Raw genomic sequence first — 12,715 nt, 5'->3', positions numbered from 1 at the left:
CCTTTTCAGGTATAGATTCCAGCACTTGCTCTTGCTAAAGTTTGTGTGGTTGGTGGTTGCCCATCTCTCCAATTTGTTGAGGTCTCTCTGCAGCACCTCTCTGCCCTTGAAGGAGTCAACAGCTCTTCTCAGTTTGGTGCTGTCCCCAGACTTACCTATTGCTTTGAGTTCTGTGTCCACATTGTTAATGAAGATTTTGAAGAGACCTGGGTTGAGGATGGAGCCCTGCAGAACCCCTCTAGTGGCTGGACTCTGGGCTGATGTTACCAATTCGGTAGGACTCTTTTGTGCCCGACCTGTGAGCCTTTTGTGCTTCAGTTTCTGCCTGTTGCCTCTTGTCCTGTTGGTTGGCACCACTGCGAAGAGCCTGGCTCCATCATGTTGATTGTCACGAAGACCCAGGATTAGGAGGTCACTGAGCTTTGCTGCAGCTGCTTTTGCCCTCTCCTGCTCTGCACTGCTTCTCTACTGTGGCATGTAATTCACTCCCCGACTCTCCATCCTGCAGTTACAGTCCCAGCTCAGAAGTGTGATTACAGCTGCAGCATTGCTGTGTGCTTGCCTTTTGTTTGCCACAATACAGCTCTCCTTGGGCAGAGCAGAAAGGAAAAGCTATAATAATGATGCATGGACAGAGGGGAAGATCTGACGTGCCTTTCCAGCCCATTTGCTGTGTATTTCATCTCGGGTGGGGACTCTCATTAACCAGTCTCTCAGCAGAAGCAACCTGTACCTAAAGGTTAATTTCCACAGCGGTTGTTGCTGGGGCATTTGATGGTGGGTAATTTCTTCCCTCAAAAGATTCTTTTACTCCTACTAAGTATTTAATGAGATTAAATTGCAACTTCTCTGAGCCCTCGTGGCAGAAGTGTGTATGTGTGGCGGGTGGCCACCAAAGCTTTGTATGGACTTAACAGAAAGGCACTTGGGGAGCAGAGTGAAAACCTTTTCATAATGAGGGGGAAAAATAGTGGTGATGCTTGAAAGCTTCGTAGGTGTTAATAAAAGACAGTGCTTTTTCAGTTGCACAGAATGATAAATACAATGGACTTTTGCAAGAATCGGTCTGTAGGACACAAATTATAGTAACATGACTTTGATGTACACAGGATGCACCTTTTAAGGCCTGAAGCAAGGTGACCCTTTAAATGAGGTGAGTGTGTGCTGAATTTTCCAGTTGACATAATGGTGCTGGGCCCCATTCTGCCCTGGCAGTGTATTTATAATCTTTAATTATAAATCATCTACTGATGGTGGGGTGGAGGTATTTTTCTCAGGGAAGCTAGTCCGAGGCAGCAGTGATCCAGTGAGACCACCTAAGGCAAATGGAGCTGTTTCTGTTCTGCATAGGTGATGTTGGGGTGGGCTTTGACAGTCACTGCAAGGTGTCTGTATTTGGTGGCAGTGGGGCAGGAGGTGGGTGCACGTGTCCTTGGCTGGGAGGTCTGTGCTCTGCTGTGCACAGTCTTCCAGACTCATGGTCACAGTGCCAGTGAAGTGCACTGTGAGCTGAGCCCACAGTGTTGTCTGTTCCTTTGCCCTCTAACACATTCTCTCCAGGCTGCTAAAGCCAATGACATCTAGCACTGAATGCAGCTAAACGTGTTTGACATGGAACTGAAAAGCTTCCCCGTGGCTGTTCTGAAAGTTCTGTGCCAATGTGCTTTTCTTTACTGTTTTTTTGTTTGTTTGTTTGTGAAACTCCTTGCTCTTGACCTCAGATTCTGGGCAGTTGATGAACCTCTTATTAGTTGGTTTCTGCATTTACCCAAATGCCAAAAGTTTGAATTAGTGAAATTCAACAAACACTGGGTGAAATATCCCCCTGAGAAAATAGTTTAGAGAGGGATGAGAGCCATTGGATGCTTTTCATGCATCCCTATAGAACAAAGAGGTGAAATGTGGGGTGCAGGCAGGGGTCAGCAGCCCAGGGAGTCACACTGGTGGTAAGGTGGTGGCATGTCAAGCTGAGCAGAACCAGAACTGAGCCCAATTTGTGTTTTACAGTCTTGATACAAAGACTTTTTTGTGTTCTGTTTCCCAGCTGTCAGGCAGCCGTGCTGTGCAGGCAGGGAAGGAAGGCTGGTCACAGTAACATCCCAGGATATCTCAGCTGTGCGTGGCTCTTGTTTCACTGCTGTTAAATACCTCCTTTTTGGGCATGAGGTAGGGAGAGGAGGGGATGCTGGTGATCCCCAGAGCAGAATCCTGGACAGAGCAGATTCCTGCAGCTTCAGTGGGAACTGAGCCCACTCCTCCATCTGTCAGGATGCCCCGACACTATCTTGGCAGTGCTGCCTTTTGGGCTGGTGTATTTTGTAGTGGCAGCACCATGGCCAACTGTCTCAAGGGGTGGCTCCAAGGTTACAGCAGGTGCCTCTGGCTGGAGTAACCCCAGGCTGGAGCGATTTGCTACAGCCTTTTCTGGTCATCCCTCCTCCATCCCCCAGGCATGGGTGGGAGCCTCAGCTGCAGAAGGGAAGGGCACCTGCTGTCCCAGGGGCCAGGTGCCAGCTCGTGGAGCCAGGGTGAGTTTCAGCTGTCCCGGGATTAGCAGCAGGGAGCTGCGTGCAGCGTAGGTGCTGACGCAGAGCTGCTTGCGTGAGGGATTCTCAGGCTGTCCTTTCCCTGGCACGGGCCAGCAGCCTGCCAAGGAGGTGACCTGCACGTAGCTCCCCTTTGAGATCACACACTGCACTGGCACAGAGCTCGCTCCTGGCCTCTGCACGTGGTGCCTTTCAAATGGCCAGTCACTCATTCCAGGGACAGGGTTTGCTTTTTAAGAACATTGTTTCTGAGCATGCCTCTATCCTTTTCTCGTTAATTATTCGTCTTGGACCTTTCTTTTGGTTCCTCTCAGCAAGGTGTTACAAGGGTAACATGGTAAAACACTCTCTATGAGGAGTGGCAATGTCAAGGGCCACTTTACAGAAGGAAAGGCAGGCTGTCACCTTGGAGAGGAATAAATCCAGATTTCTTGGTCCTATTTGAAGACATGAGAGAATGAGGCTCAGTAACAAAGTTCTATCAAACCCTCAAGAAAGGGAGGTAAACGCTTTTCCCTTTGGAAGTGTGGGAGTTTGATGTTGGTATCAAATGGGGAGCTTCCAGATCTATGGGAGGAAGTCTCGCTCCGGGTGTGCTGACCTGAACAATGCTGTGGTTTTTATCTTTCCCCTAAGTGTGATTAGAGTCATGCCCTTCCCCATCTGAGCCATTGCATCTTATTTTCCAAGCAGTGAAATGGGCTTTGGCAGCATTGGCTGTATCTGGGCACAGTGAGAACAAGTTTGTGTTTACAAGAAAGCCCTTTGCCCTGGCAGTTAAAATCCCCAAACCTGCTGAAGGTGTTTTACAGGTGTGATTGTACCTGCAGCTTTCCCAGCTCCGTTGTTGCCTTGATGCAGTGCACCCCAGCTACTTAACCAACGGGCAGCCCTCGGTGGAACGATTCCCCATCAGCTTTAAAACCCATTTCTCAGGGAACTATTTTCATCACGTGGTGCTTGGGATTTACTGCAACGGCCGCTACGGCTCTCTGGGCATGAGCAGGCGATCGGATCTGATGGACAAACCTCTCACGTACCGAACTCTGAGCGACCTCATCTTCGAATTCGAAGACTCCTACAAAAAGTACTTGCATTCGGTGAAAAAAGTCAAAATCGGGTTGTACGTCCCGCACGAGCCGCACAGCTTCCAGCCCATCGAGTGGAAACAGCTGGTCCTCAATGTCTCCAAAATGATGCGCACAGAAGTCAGAAAGGAGCTGGAGAAGTTTGCCAGGGATATGAGGATGAAGGTAGGTCCGTGCGTGTGGGTGTTGGGCTCAGGAGGCAGCTGTGCCTTGTCCCATCCTGCAGAGATGGGCATTGCTCTGTGTCAGCCTGAGATCATGCAGGTATCAGGTGTGCTGGGGGGGTGCTTGCATCTGTCTCGGTGCTGCTTTCCCAGGATATGGTGTGCTTTCAAGCCCTTACAGCTATTTAGTTGAAGGATCTCCCCTTTAGCCTGGGAAATACTTGAACCCATTCTTGTCCCTGGCTATCAGAGAGCTGTTGCCCAGTTTGTTTTCCTCAATGACTCCAGAAGAAGGTGGTTGGGAAGAATCAGCATGGTTGGGGCTGGAACTGCTGGGAAGAATGGCCTGGTTGCAGGTAATGGGGGGTCTGTATTTTCCACCTGAGCTGCAGGAGGTGCCATGGGACGTGTGTGTCAGTGGTTGCCTCTCCTTGCAGGACATGCCAAGGGGCTGATGTCCACTGTCCTTAGCTGAATCACAGAGTAGGTTATGTGGGAAAGGCGAGTAAAGGGACTCCCTGACAAACTGGTGCTTCCCTTCTGGCTGGTTGGACTGAAGAGCTCATTGGGAAACAACGGGGAGACAGGGCAGGCTGCCAGGGGCCTGGAGGGTTTGGCTGCCCTTGGGGACGAGGGGTGTCCCTGACCGTGCCTCTGAGCCTGGCATGGGCGAGGAACTGTTTGTGGTCATGGTGGAAGCTGATTTGGTGCCTGTCCAGCTGGCTGCCAGCAGTGAGAGCAGAGCAGGTGTGTTGCTAAGTATGGGTCTGGCTCTTGTGGAGGGGTATGTGGCATCGTGTCCAAGTTATTCTGGGTTCTCGTCCCCTTCCCTGCTAAAGGACGGCTCCTACGTAGCAGCCACGTGTCTTTTTGGCTGAGGCACCTGCCCCCTTGCCCTGACCTTGGAGTGAGCCTTGCCAGTGGCATTGTAGCCCCTATGTTCTGCTGCCATCTCTCCTGCCCTGCCAAGGACTTCTGAGGGCCACCTTGTGCCATGCTATCATCTTAAGAAGATGGGCTTGATTATTGATGTAATTAAGTTTGGGTTTTTAACTTCTCTATTCCTATGCTTGTAATACTCTCCAGAGAGCAAACGGCTGAAGTAGGCTTGAGTTGAAAAAGTCCGTATGTGTGGATGACTTACTGAATTTTGTACTTGCTTTTGATAGAGGGACCAGCTCTCTGTGTGTGCTGAGCTGTGACACTGGGTCTAGTCTTGGAGAGTGCCTCAGGGCCAGGACCACAGCCCTGAACCCTTGAAGGCTGAAGGCCCTGCATCTGATTTTTCCCTCGAGTCACTACAGAATTCAGAGGGCTTCCATTGTGAGTGGGCCGAGTTTGGAGGATCAGATCTTTAAAGCAGTCCAGAGAGTGAGTGTAATGCTGATGGTCCTCTGACGTTGGAGGGCCTGGAGGATGAGGGCAAGGTCTTCAAGTGAAAAGCCTCACTGTCAGAATTCAGCTGCCAGCCTGAGAGATGGTCACCTCTGTTTGTTGAGAGAAAAGCTGGAGATGGTGATTTAGCTGTCTGAGTTTCTTTCAATGGAGGCTCAAAGCCATTTTTCTTATCTCTTGCTGTTGCCAGCTCTGAAGAAAGCCATGGATGAGACAGTGTTCAGCTGGGAACTGAACTGGTGACACCAACTAATTTTTGAAGGGAGCCCCTAAACAGCTATCACATGATAACAGCTTTGAGTTCCTCTTAACCTGGTCAGGGTTTGAATAAGCCCCAAGGGACTGAAGGCTCTTTATATGCTGTCCCTGCTACTGTATGAGGCCCTTTATTTTAAATTTGTATTAGCAGTGAATCATTGCCTTTATTGAAGGCCACTTCCTTCCCTCCCCCATCTCTCACAGATTCTGAAACCCTCAAGTGCCCATTCTCCGATGAAGGAGAGACCCCGGGGTAAGTCGCTGTCCCCTCGCCGGAGGCAGGGCAGCCCTCAGAGACGAGCCTGCAGGAGGGATAAATCGTGAGTATTCCTGCCACCATCCCTGCTGGGGCAGGAGGGGAGGGGGATGATGTTACTTTGCTGTACAAAACCTCCGTGCTCACTGGCACATACAGGAAAACTGCGCCAGGTGCATTAGCTCCCAGAGAGGCTCCAGAAGCTGCTGGCACTGCTGATGTCCTGGCATTGCTGTGCTGCCTGATGGCCCCTCTGTGCAGGGTCCTTGGACTGTGCAGCTGACACAGACAGTGGGAAAGTAAACTTGTCTTTCCAAAGTGACAACATCACTTGAATTGTATTCTCTGATTTTAATCAGCTTAAAAAAAAACCCAGGCCACTTTCCATGTGTGTCATAGCTAAGAGTTGTTCTTTAGCTGTGTGGGGAAGGATGGATGCAATATCTCTAAATGGATAAAACTGTGCTTCCAGATCCACAGGCCTTTTACAGCCACTGGCAATTCAGACTCCCCTGCCTTAGATGTGGAAGAACTGAGTTCTAGCTGTAGTGCTCCATGCCAGGAAGCTGACAACTGTGAAAGCCTATACGTAACCCAGATTAGTCACATATTTATGATCATTGCTTTTTAAATAGGCTCCCAGACTACTGTCTCAGCACTTATTCATTTATTTTAAAGCAGCTAACAAAGACATTAGACTAACCTGCTAAAGATAACTTGAAGATACGTTAGCAGCAGATGATTTCACATCAAGCTTTTATTTTTACATGTTCATTCACACTCAGTCCACAATGCTGTACTTTGGGCTTCGTCACTGAGCTCCTTGTTTAGTGCATAGATAATTATAGTTGTAATGGGCTCAGCTGTTCCAGGCCTCTTCCCCTCCTAGATTCTCTTTGAGGAACAGTTTCATTTTTGAGTTTCTGATAGTGCTTCTGTAGTTGCTGGAGTGGATCAAGTATCTCTGGAGAGGAGTGAGTGTCACTGGGCTTGGAGACTCTCCAGGTGAGGTGGTTTCCTGAAAGAGCTGCTGGGCATGTGGTTGCTCTGCAGTGACTGATCTCTCCTTGGCAGCTTTGCTTTTCCAGGACAGAAAGACAGGGAGTGTACAGGTGGCCTTGCAGTGGCTTCAGCACCTGTTACCAGCTCAGTGGTTCTGCTGTGTTGGTCTGTATCAAGAGCAAACTATATATAACTAAAATAAACCCTGGGTCACCGTGATAGAAAATGCAGGACCCAGACACAGTGTGAGCTGTGAGACCTGAAGGGGGAATGGCATCCCCTGGTCAGGGATGAGCTGAATGACACATCCTAGCACGTGTGCCTGTTGGCATAAGGTGAGAAATGGAGTATTCTCTTCTCCATATTGATGGATCTCTGGAAACCTGATGGAGTGAGAGGCCTTTGTGTTACACACAGAACAGGAAAAAGTCAGGTTTTCTAGGCTTTAGGCTGGAATCCTAGCTAAAGAATGGCTGTGCTTATCAAAACTGTTTTGTTTCTTTGTGGATCACTTACTTGCTTTAATTACAGCTTTCTTGAGCTTGCTGGGGAGGGGGAGAGAAGTACTTTGCTCCAGTGTGAGCTGGCAGGTGCTGATTAACACATTCATTTGAAAGGCTTCACCTGCTGATGACAAGCTGTTATTACAGCCTGGGTTTCCTCAACAGTGAAATTATATGGGCCTGCTGGGAGAAATCTCCCACTGAAAGCTATGTGGAGTGGTGAACTAGAGTGTCTTGGCTGGATTGTTTCTGAAGGACAAAGGCTGAAACTGCGTTTAAGGATGGAAGAGGATTTCACAGCCACAAACTTCTCATCCTTGTTCCTTCAAGTAACAATCAAGTTCCTTCCATTTGGTAAATGTTAGTGGTGGCTGCCAGCAAGCTCACAATATCCTTTTAGCCTGGAAATGCAGCTGCAAGGCAGGTGGGGCTTATTGCAGGACAGGTGGCAGTGCAATACCCAGTACAAGCCTGCCCAGGAGGCTGGTGTGTAGCTTCTTAACTGAGCTGTGCAGCACTCCATGTGTTCTTAGCCCACAGCTGGTGTGATCCCGCATGAATACAGAGGATGTAGGTAGGGTGGCGTGAATCTCTCTAAGTCTGAAGCTTTACTGTGTCCACTTGCCTATCCTCTGAAGTCCCAAAGCAGAAGGATGCAGTAAATTGCAGACCTGTGCTGGAACAGGCAATGTGGTGTTTCATCCCCATTAGGAGTGCTTGGCGCTAGAGGGTCGCTGTGAGTTTGGAAGGGAAGGTCATGCAGTAGCCTGGAGAATCTGTGCTCCTTAATGTCAGCTCACCAGATCTATTTCCTTTCAATTTCATGTTGAGGCTTAACATGCATGCTCTGTGAGTGGCATGGCAACACTGGCCTTGTGTACTTCCAGCCCAGTGTAGCTGCTAAAAGGGGAATTTTGCTGGTCTGTTTTATCGGGATGTGCAAGGGGGCAGGATGACTTTAGGACATGTAAAATAAGGCAGCTGCAGTGCAAACAGCTGATGAATACTCTGTGCCCAGCAGCTGGGCACAGCTTGCTCACCTGCTCATGGTGCTTTGGACAGGAGGTGTGAGCTGATGGCCCAGTAAAGCAGAGGCCCCTTGCCTCAGAGGGCACGTTTGGCATAAGATCATTTGCCAGCCAAGGAGAATGGGATCTCTGGTGCCACTGGTCCAAGTTTTGTCTTTTCCTGAAACTTATGGAGGATAGTCTGTCTGTAGCTAAAAGCTGCAGACAGTTGAGGATGGATGGAAATGAGCATGTCACCATGGGTGTACAGTGACTCCCCATCTCTCTTGTATAATCAGAGAAGCTACTACCATCCGGGCATGCTTTAATTAAAACCATATTGTGACCTTAATTAAAGGGAGGGAGAAAAAAGCTGTGAAGAGGATCCCTAAATTGGAGACAGAAAGGACACTGGAAATTTCATACAGTGTATCTCTTGCTGGTCTCTGACTCCTACGCAAGCTCTGAAGGATGCAGCTTGTAGCTTGTTTACTGGTTAGTCAAATCCCATCTGCTCTGAAGGAATAATGTGGAAAAATGCAAACTATTTCTTTAAGTGTGATCCCTTCCTGCATGTGAGAGAAACCAGTGAAGACTCCTTCACTTCTGTCAAATACTTAAACTGAGACAAACACGAGGCATGGTGCAACAGGTTTAATTCAATGTGCCCCTAGGCAGAAGAGCATTAGCTGTCCATAGCAATGTCACCAGCTCTCAAATGATGAGCAGATTCTCAGCAGGAATCTGGTGTTAGCAGTTCTGCTCTTAAAAAGAAAATTATAATTAAAAAAAATCCTTATTGAATCAAAGAATTTAAAAAATATTTCAGAGGCTCTGTTGCACATGTGTGTGTGAGCTATACACCCCCCGTTCCTGGGGCTGCAGCAGTACAGCTCTCCCTGGTGTGTGCCACAGACAGGGCTGGGCTTTCCCTGATTTCCAGCCTGCCTGTGGTACTGCTTCCTCTCTGGGGGCCCTGCTGCTGCCCTGAGCTGCTCTAGTGGGAATGGGCTGGCAGCCTGCAGCAGGGAGATAAGCGCCAGCCTGCATGTGCAAACTCAGGGGTCACATCTGCTGCACAGTGAGCAAAGAGCAAACACAGAGAGCTGGAAACCAGGGCTGAGGAGCTGAAAGCACTGGAGCCATGATCAGCATCCCATTGTACTACTGGGGCTTTAGCTGTGTTTCTGCAGGGAAGCAGACGTGCTATAGAGTACTAGAGAAATGTGTGCTTTAAATAATGTCTGTCTTTAGAAAAGCAAACAGACGGCTTAGTGTGAAAACAGCCAAGAGCCTGCAATAAGCTCTCAGATCAGAGCATCCACAGACTATTAATCAGCTGGATAGTTTTGGTTTGACAACTTTGTTGCTGAAGTGTTTGCCTTGCTTGCTAAGAAGAGAGACTGACAGCTCAAAGTTTCCTTTGGTTCAGGCTGTTGAAATACTTAAATGGTCTAACAACATCCATGTGTGTGATGACTCAGGTGAATGGTGTCAGAATGTTGGATGCCAGGAGACTGAAGGGAGTCCACCCTGTGTTTTCTATTTGGTGGGCTCCAGCCCTTCACACAGACCCAGCCAGGAGGAAGGGGCAGGCTGGGAGAGCCAACAAGCAGTGGCCATGTGAGAGACCCTGCCTGTTTGCTCTCAGCTGTTTCAGCTTTATTCTAAAAGCCAGAGTCCTGCTCCGGGGTAAATGACAGATGACGTGTGTCCAGTCTTAGCTACTTATTCAGACCCTCTCACAAGTCAGGAGGAGGTGGTGCTTCAGGCTCACATCCTGGATCCCAGCATGGCACAGCTTGTCCTTCACTGGTGCGTGGCTTCAGAGGCAACACACAGATAGCTCTAGCACAGTAGTTCCTGTAGCAGATTTCCCAGGATTGTGTTTAAGATGACAGCATCCATCCAGCCCTCCTCTGAGGCAAGGCTTTCCCTGTGTGACTGCTGTGCCCTCTTCCCTCCCTGTGCACAGGCCTGCGGTGCTGGACAAGAAAGGAGACCTGGCTACACTCAACGAGGTGGGCTACCAGCTCCGCATCTGACACAGCCACACCACGGACTCCAGAGGGCTTCCCGCTGCTGCCGCTGCACTTTACCTGCACTCCCTTGGAAGGAAAAAGGAATGGGACTAGTTATTAACTTATGTACTCTCACAATAAAAGTTTGACCTAGAAAATAGGGGGTAATTTTTTTTGGTGGCAGTATTTATTTCAATTTATAGAAAAGGCATCAGTGAAGAGAACCTAAAATTAGATTTGCCAGGATATGAGATTTTTTTTCTCTCCATCATGTAGCAGGTACCTCCAGTGGTGCGAGTTTCTTCAAATATAATTTCCCTGTACAAGTGTTAATTTAACTTAGCCTTGTGCTGGGTGGTAGCATTGGAATAACTAATGAATCATATTCTTAGTATTAAGATGTGCTGGGGTGCAGTGCAATTAAAAAAAAATCACATTCACTATTTTTAATTCAGCAATAAAAGCAAGCAGTGCAGAAGTGGCATAAGTTTTTAAAGTATCAATATTACCTCACTAGACTTAATAGATATGCAAAACTGTCAGTATTATTGTTTTCTACATAATTTGTACTGTTTCCCAGCATTACTGGGAGTATTAAAACAGCACTGGATGTTTTACTGCCACCTGTATTATTATTTTCTGCATGTTGCCGAAAGATGTTAAGTAATATGCAAGTGTATTCTTAACACTGACATCTTGTTAGGCAAGATTTGAGGTTTTTTAAATGATGATAATTGATGAATAATGGATTTTTAAACTTTCATAATTTTTTAAATACGTTTTTCACAAGCTTTTAGTCTTTCTGAACTACACCGCCGAAGCACAAAACATAGAGATTGCTGTTTTGTAGAGACAAGTCAGCTTTTTTCTCATATGTGTAGTACCTGGAATAATGGAAAAACTGTGGGAATTGCTAACCTGAGTCTGTGTGCTTTTCCCTCCACATTTATGTGCAGATTTGAACCTTGTCTTTGAAAGGCTGAGCAGTCTCTGATGGGGATGCTGTGACACCTTATATTAAATCAGGCACGGCAGGCTGAAGTTAACCTTCTGCTGTGCTGTGCAGGGAGCTTTCCTACATCTGTCCCAGTAACAACTGCTTAGTCAGACTTGAATAAGGAAGTATGGCTGAAATAGATGAAAATCAAGCTTGTCTGCTTCCTCTCTGCTCAGCTGTTTTGTGTAAGACTTGGCTAAGGACTGTGATGGACAGCAGTGTTCTCAAGTGACGTGGTAAGACTCACTGGGGTTCACCATTCGACTTAGTGAAGTTCTCTGGAAGCATTCAAGTGCTGCATTCCTGGAAATGTTTCATTAGGTGCCTAAATATAAACTGGATTATTGTACATGTCCTGCCTCTACTCTTTGTGCTGTGCTCATAGATGATGCTGCCATGGGCCTGGTGTACCTGCCCTCCTGGGCACTTACTTTTTTAGGATTCGATGAAGATGGATGCTGTTACAGACTGACAGTAATGCTTATTCAAACTGAATGATTTAAGCTCCTAAAACACTTCTATCAGCCAGAAAATGAATGAATACAGAAGGAAAGAACTGCTTGTACACAGACCTCGTTGCTCAAAAGACTGAATTTCATCTGCCTAGGACAGGAAGAAAAAGCCAAGACCCAGCAACCTCCTACAGCCAGTGAAAGGCTTTCTACTAATTAAGACTCCAGAAGCTGGAGAAAGAAAACTTTTCAAAAGTGTAACACTTCTTTATCCAAGTTTACCATATCAATAAGAGGAAGGCCTTTCCCATCCCTCTTTCTCTAAACTTTTCCACTCCTGTGTGCACAGTAAGGATTTTTTTCTGGTTAAGGAGTGAAGCTGAAGAGAGCGAAATACAGTTTTGGTAGAAATTCTTGTGTAATTTGACATCAGTTGCAGAGTTTCAGTTTCAAACTTTGTGCTGCTCAGTGTCTTGTGACCCAAACAATTTTTTATGACTTCTAATGGATAAAATGATGTGGAAAAACTTTTGATCAGCTGTATCCTATAGCACAATGTTACCTGATACGTTGCAAGTTTTTTCTATGAAACCATGGTTTACTTCAGCTCAAATAATGGTTGTATATAGTTTCTACCCTTGTCCAGCACAATTTATTTTCTCTTAACTGATACGGAAGCTTTTTAATTCTGTAGGTGTGTTGACAAATTGCTTTTGATTCTTGTTTAAAGTTCTGCTGAAATATTCTCTTGAAACTTGCTTATGATGGCATTTGTCTTAAGTGTGGTTCAAGTGACAACAAAGTGGTCAAATAGTATAGAAAAACATGCATGACTTTTTGGGCTTTTTCTCATCATTTGTATATGCACAGCATGAAACTTCAATAAAAGTATCATGGTAATCTTTTTTTTAATGACTGACTTGTTGTCTCTGTCCTTGCTCTTAACAAGGGTTGCTACAACTGAACAGTATTTTTAGCTGTAGCCTGGATGTACCCAGAAATCTCTTGCCTCTAAGTATGCTGGCA

General features: G+C 47.0%; 1 protein-coding gene across 1 annotated transcript in view; it reads left to right on the top strand.

The window, feature by feature from the left end:
* VASH2 (vasohibin 2) overlaps window positions 1-12,601 on the top strand; it is a 33,727-nt gene extending 21,126 nt beyond the window's left edge. Inside the window, exons 5-7 of the mRNA XM_014876913.2 lie at window positions 3,418-3,799; window positions 5,656-5,771; window positions 10,195-12,601. Of these exons, the coding sequence (XP_014732399.2) occupies window positions 3,418-3,799; window positions 5,656-5,771; window positions 10,195-10,264 (568 nt within the window). The 3' untranslated portion in view covers window positions 10,265-12,601. The remainder of the gene's footprint in view (window positions 1-3,417; window positions 3,800-5,655; window positions 5,772-10,194) is intronic.
* Window positions 12,602-12,715: the final 114 nt, after the last annotated feature.

This window comes from Sturnus vulgaris, chromosome 3 (genome assembly GCF_052056855.1).
Source record: "Sturnus vulgaris isolate bStuVul1 chromosome 3, bStuVul1.hap1, whole genome shotgun sequence".
NCBI classification, from domain to species: Eukaryota; Metazoa; Chordata; class Aves; order Passeriformes; family Sturnidae; genus Sturnus; species Sturnus vulgaris.
Note: the sequence above shows the minus strand (reverse complement) of the source record. Positions and strands in the feature narration are given on the sequence as shown.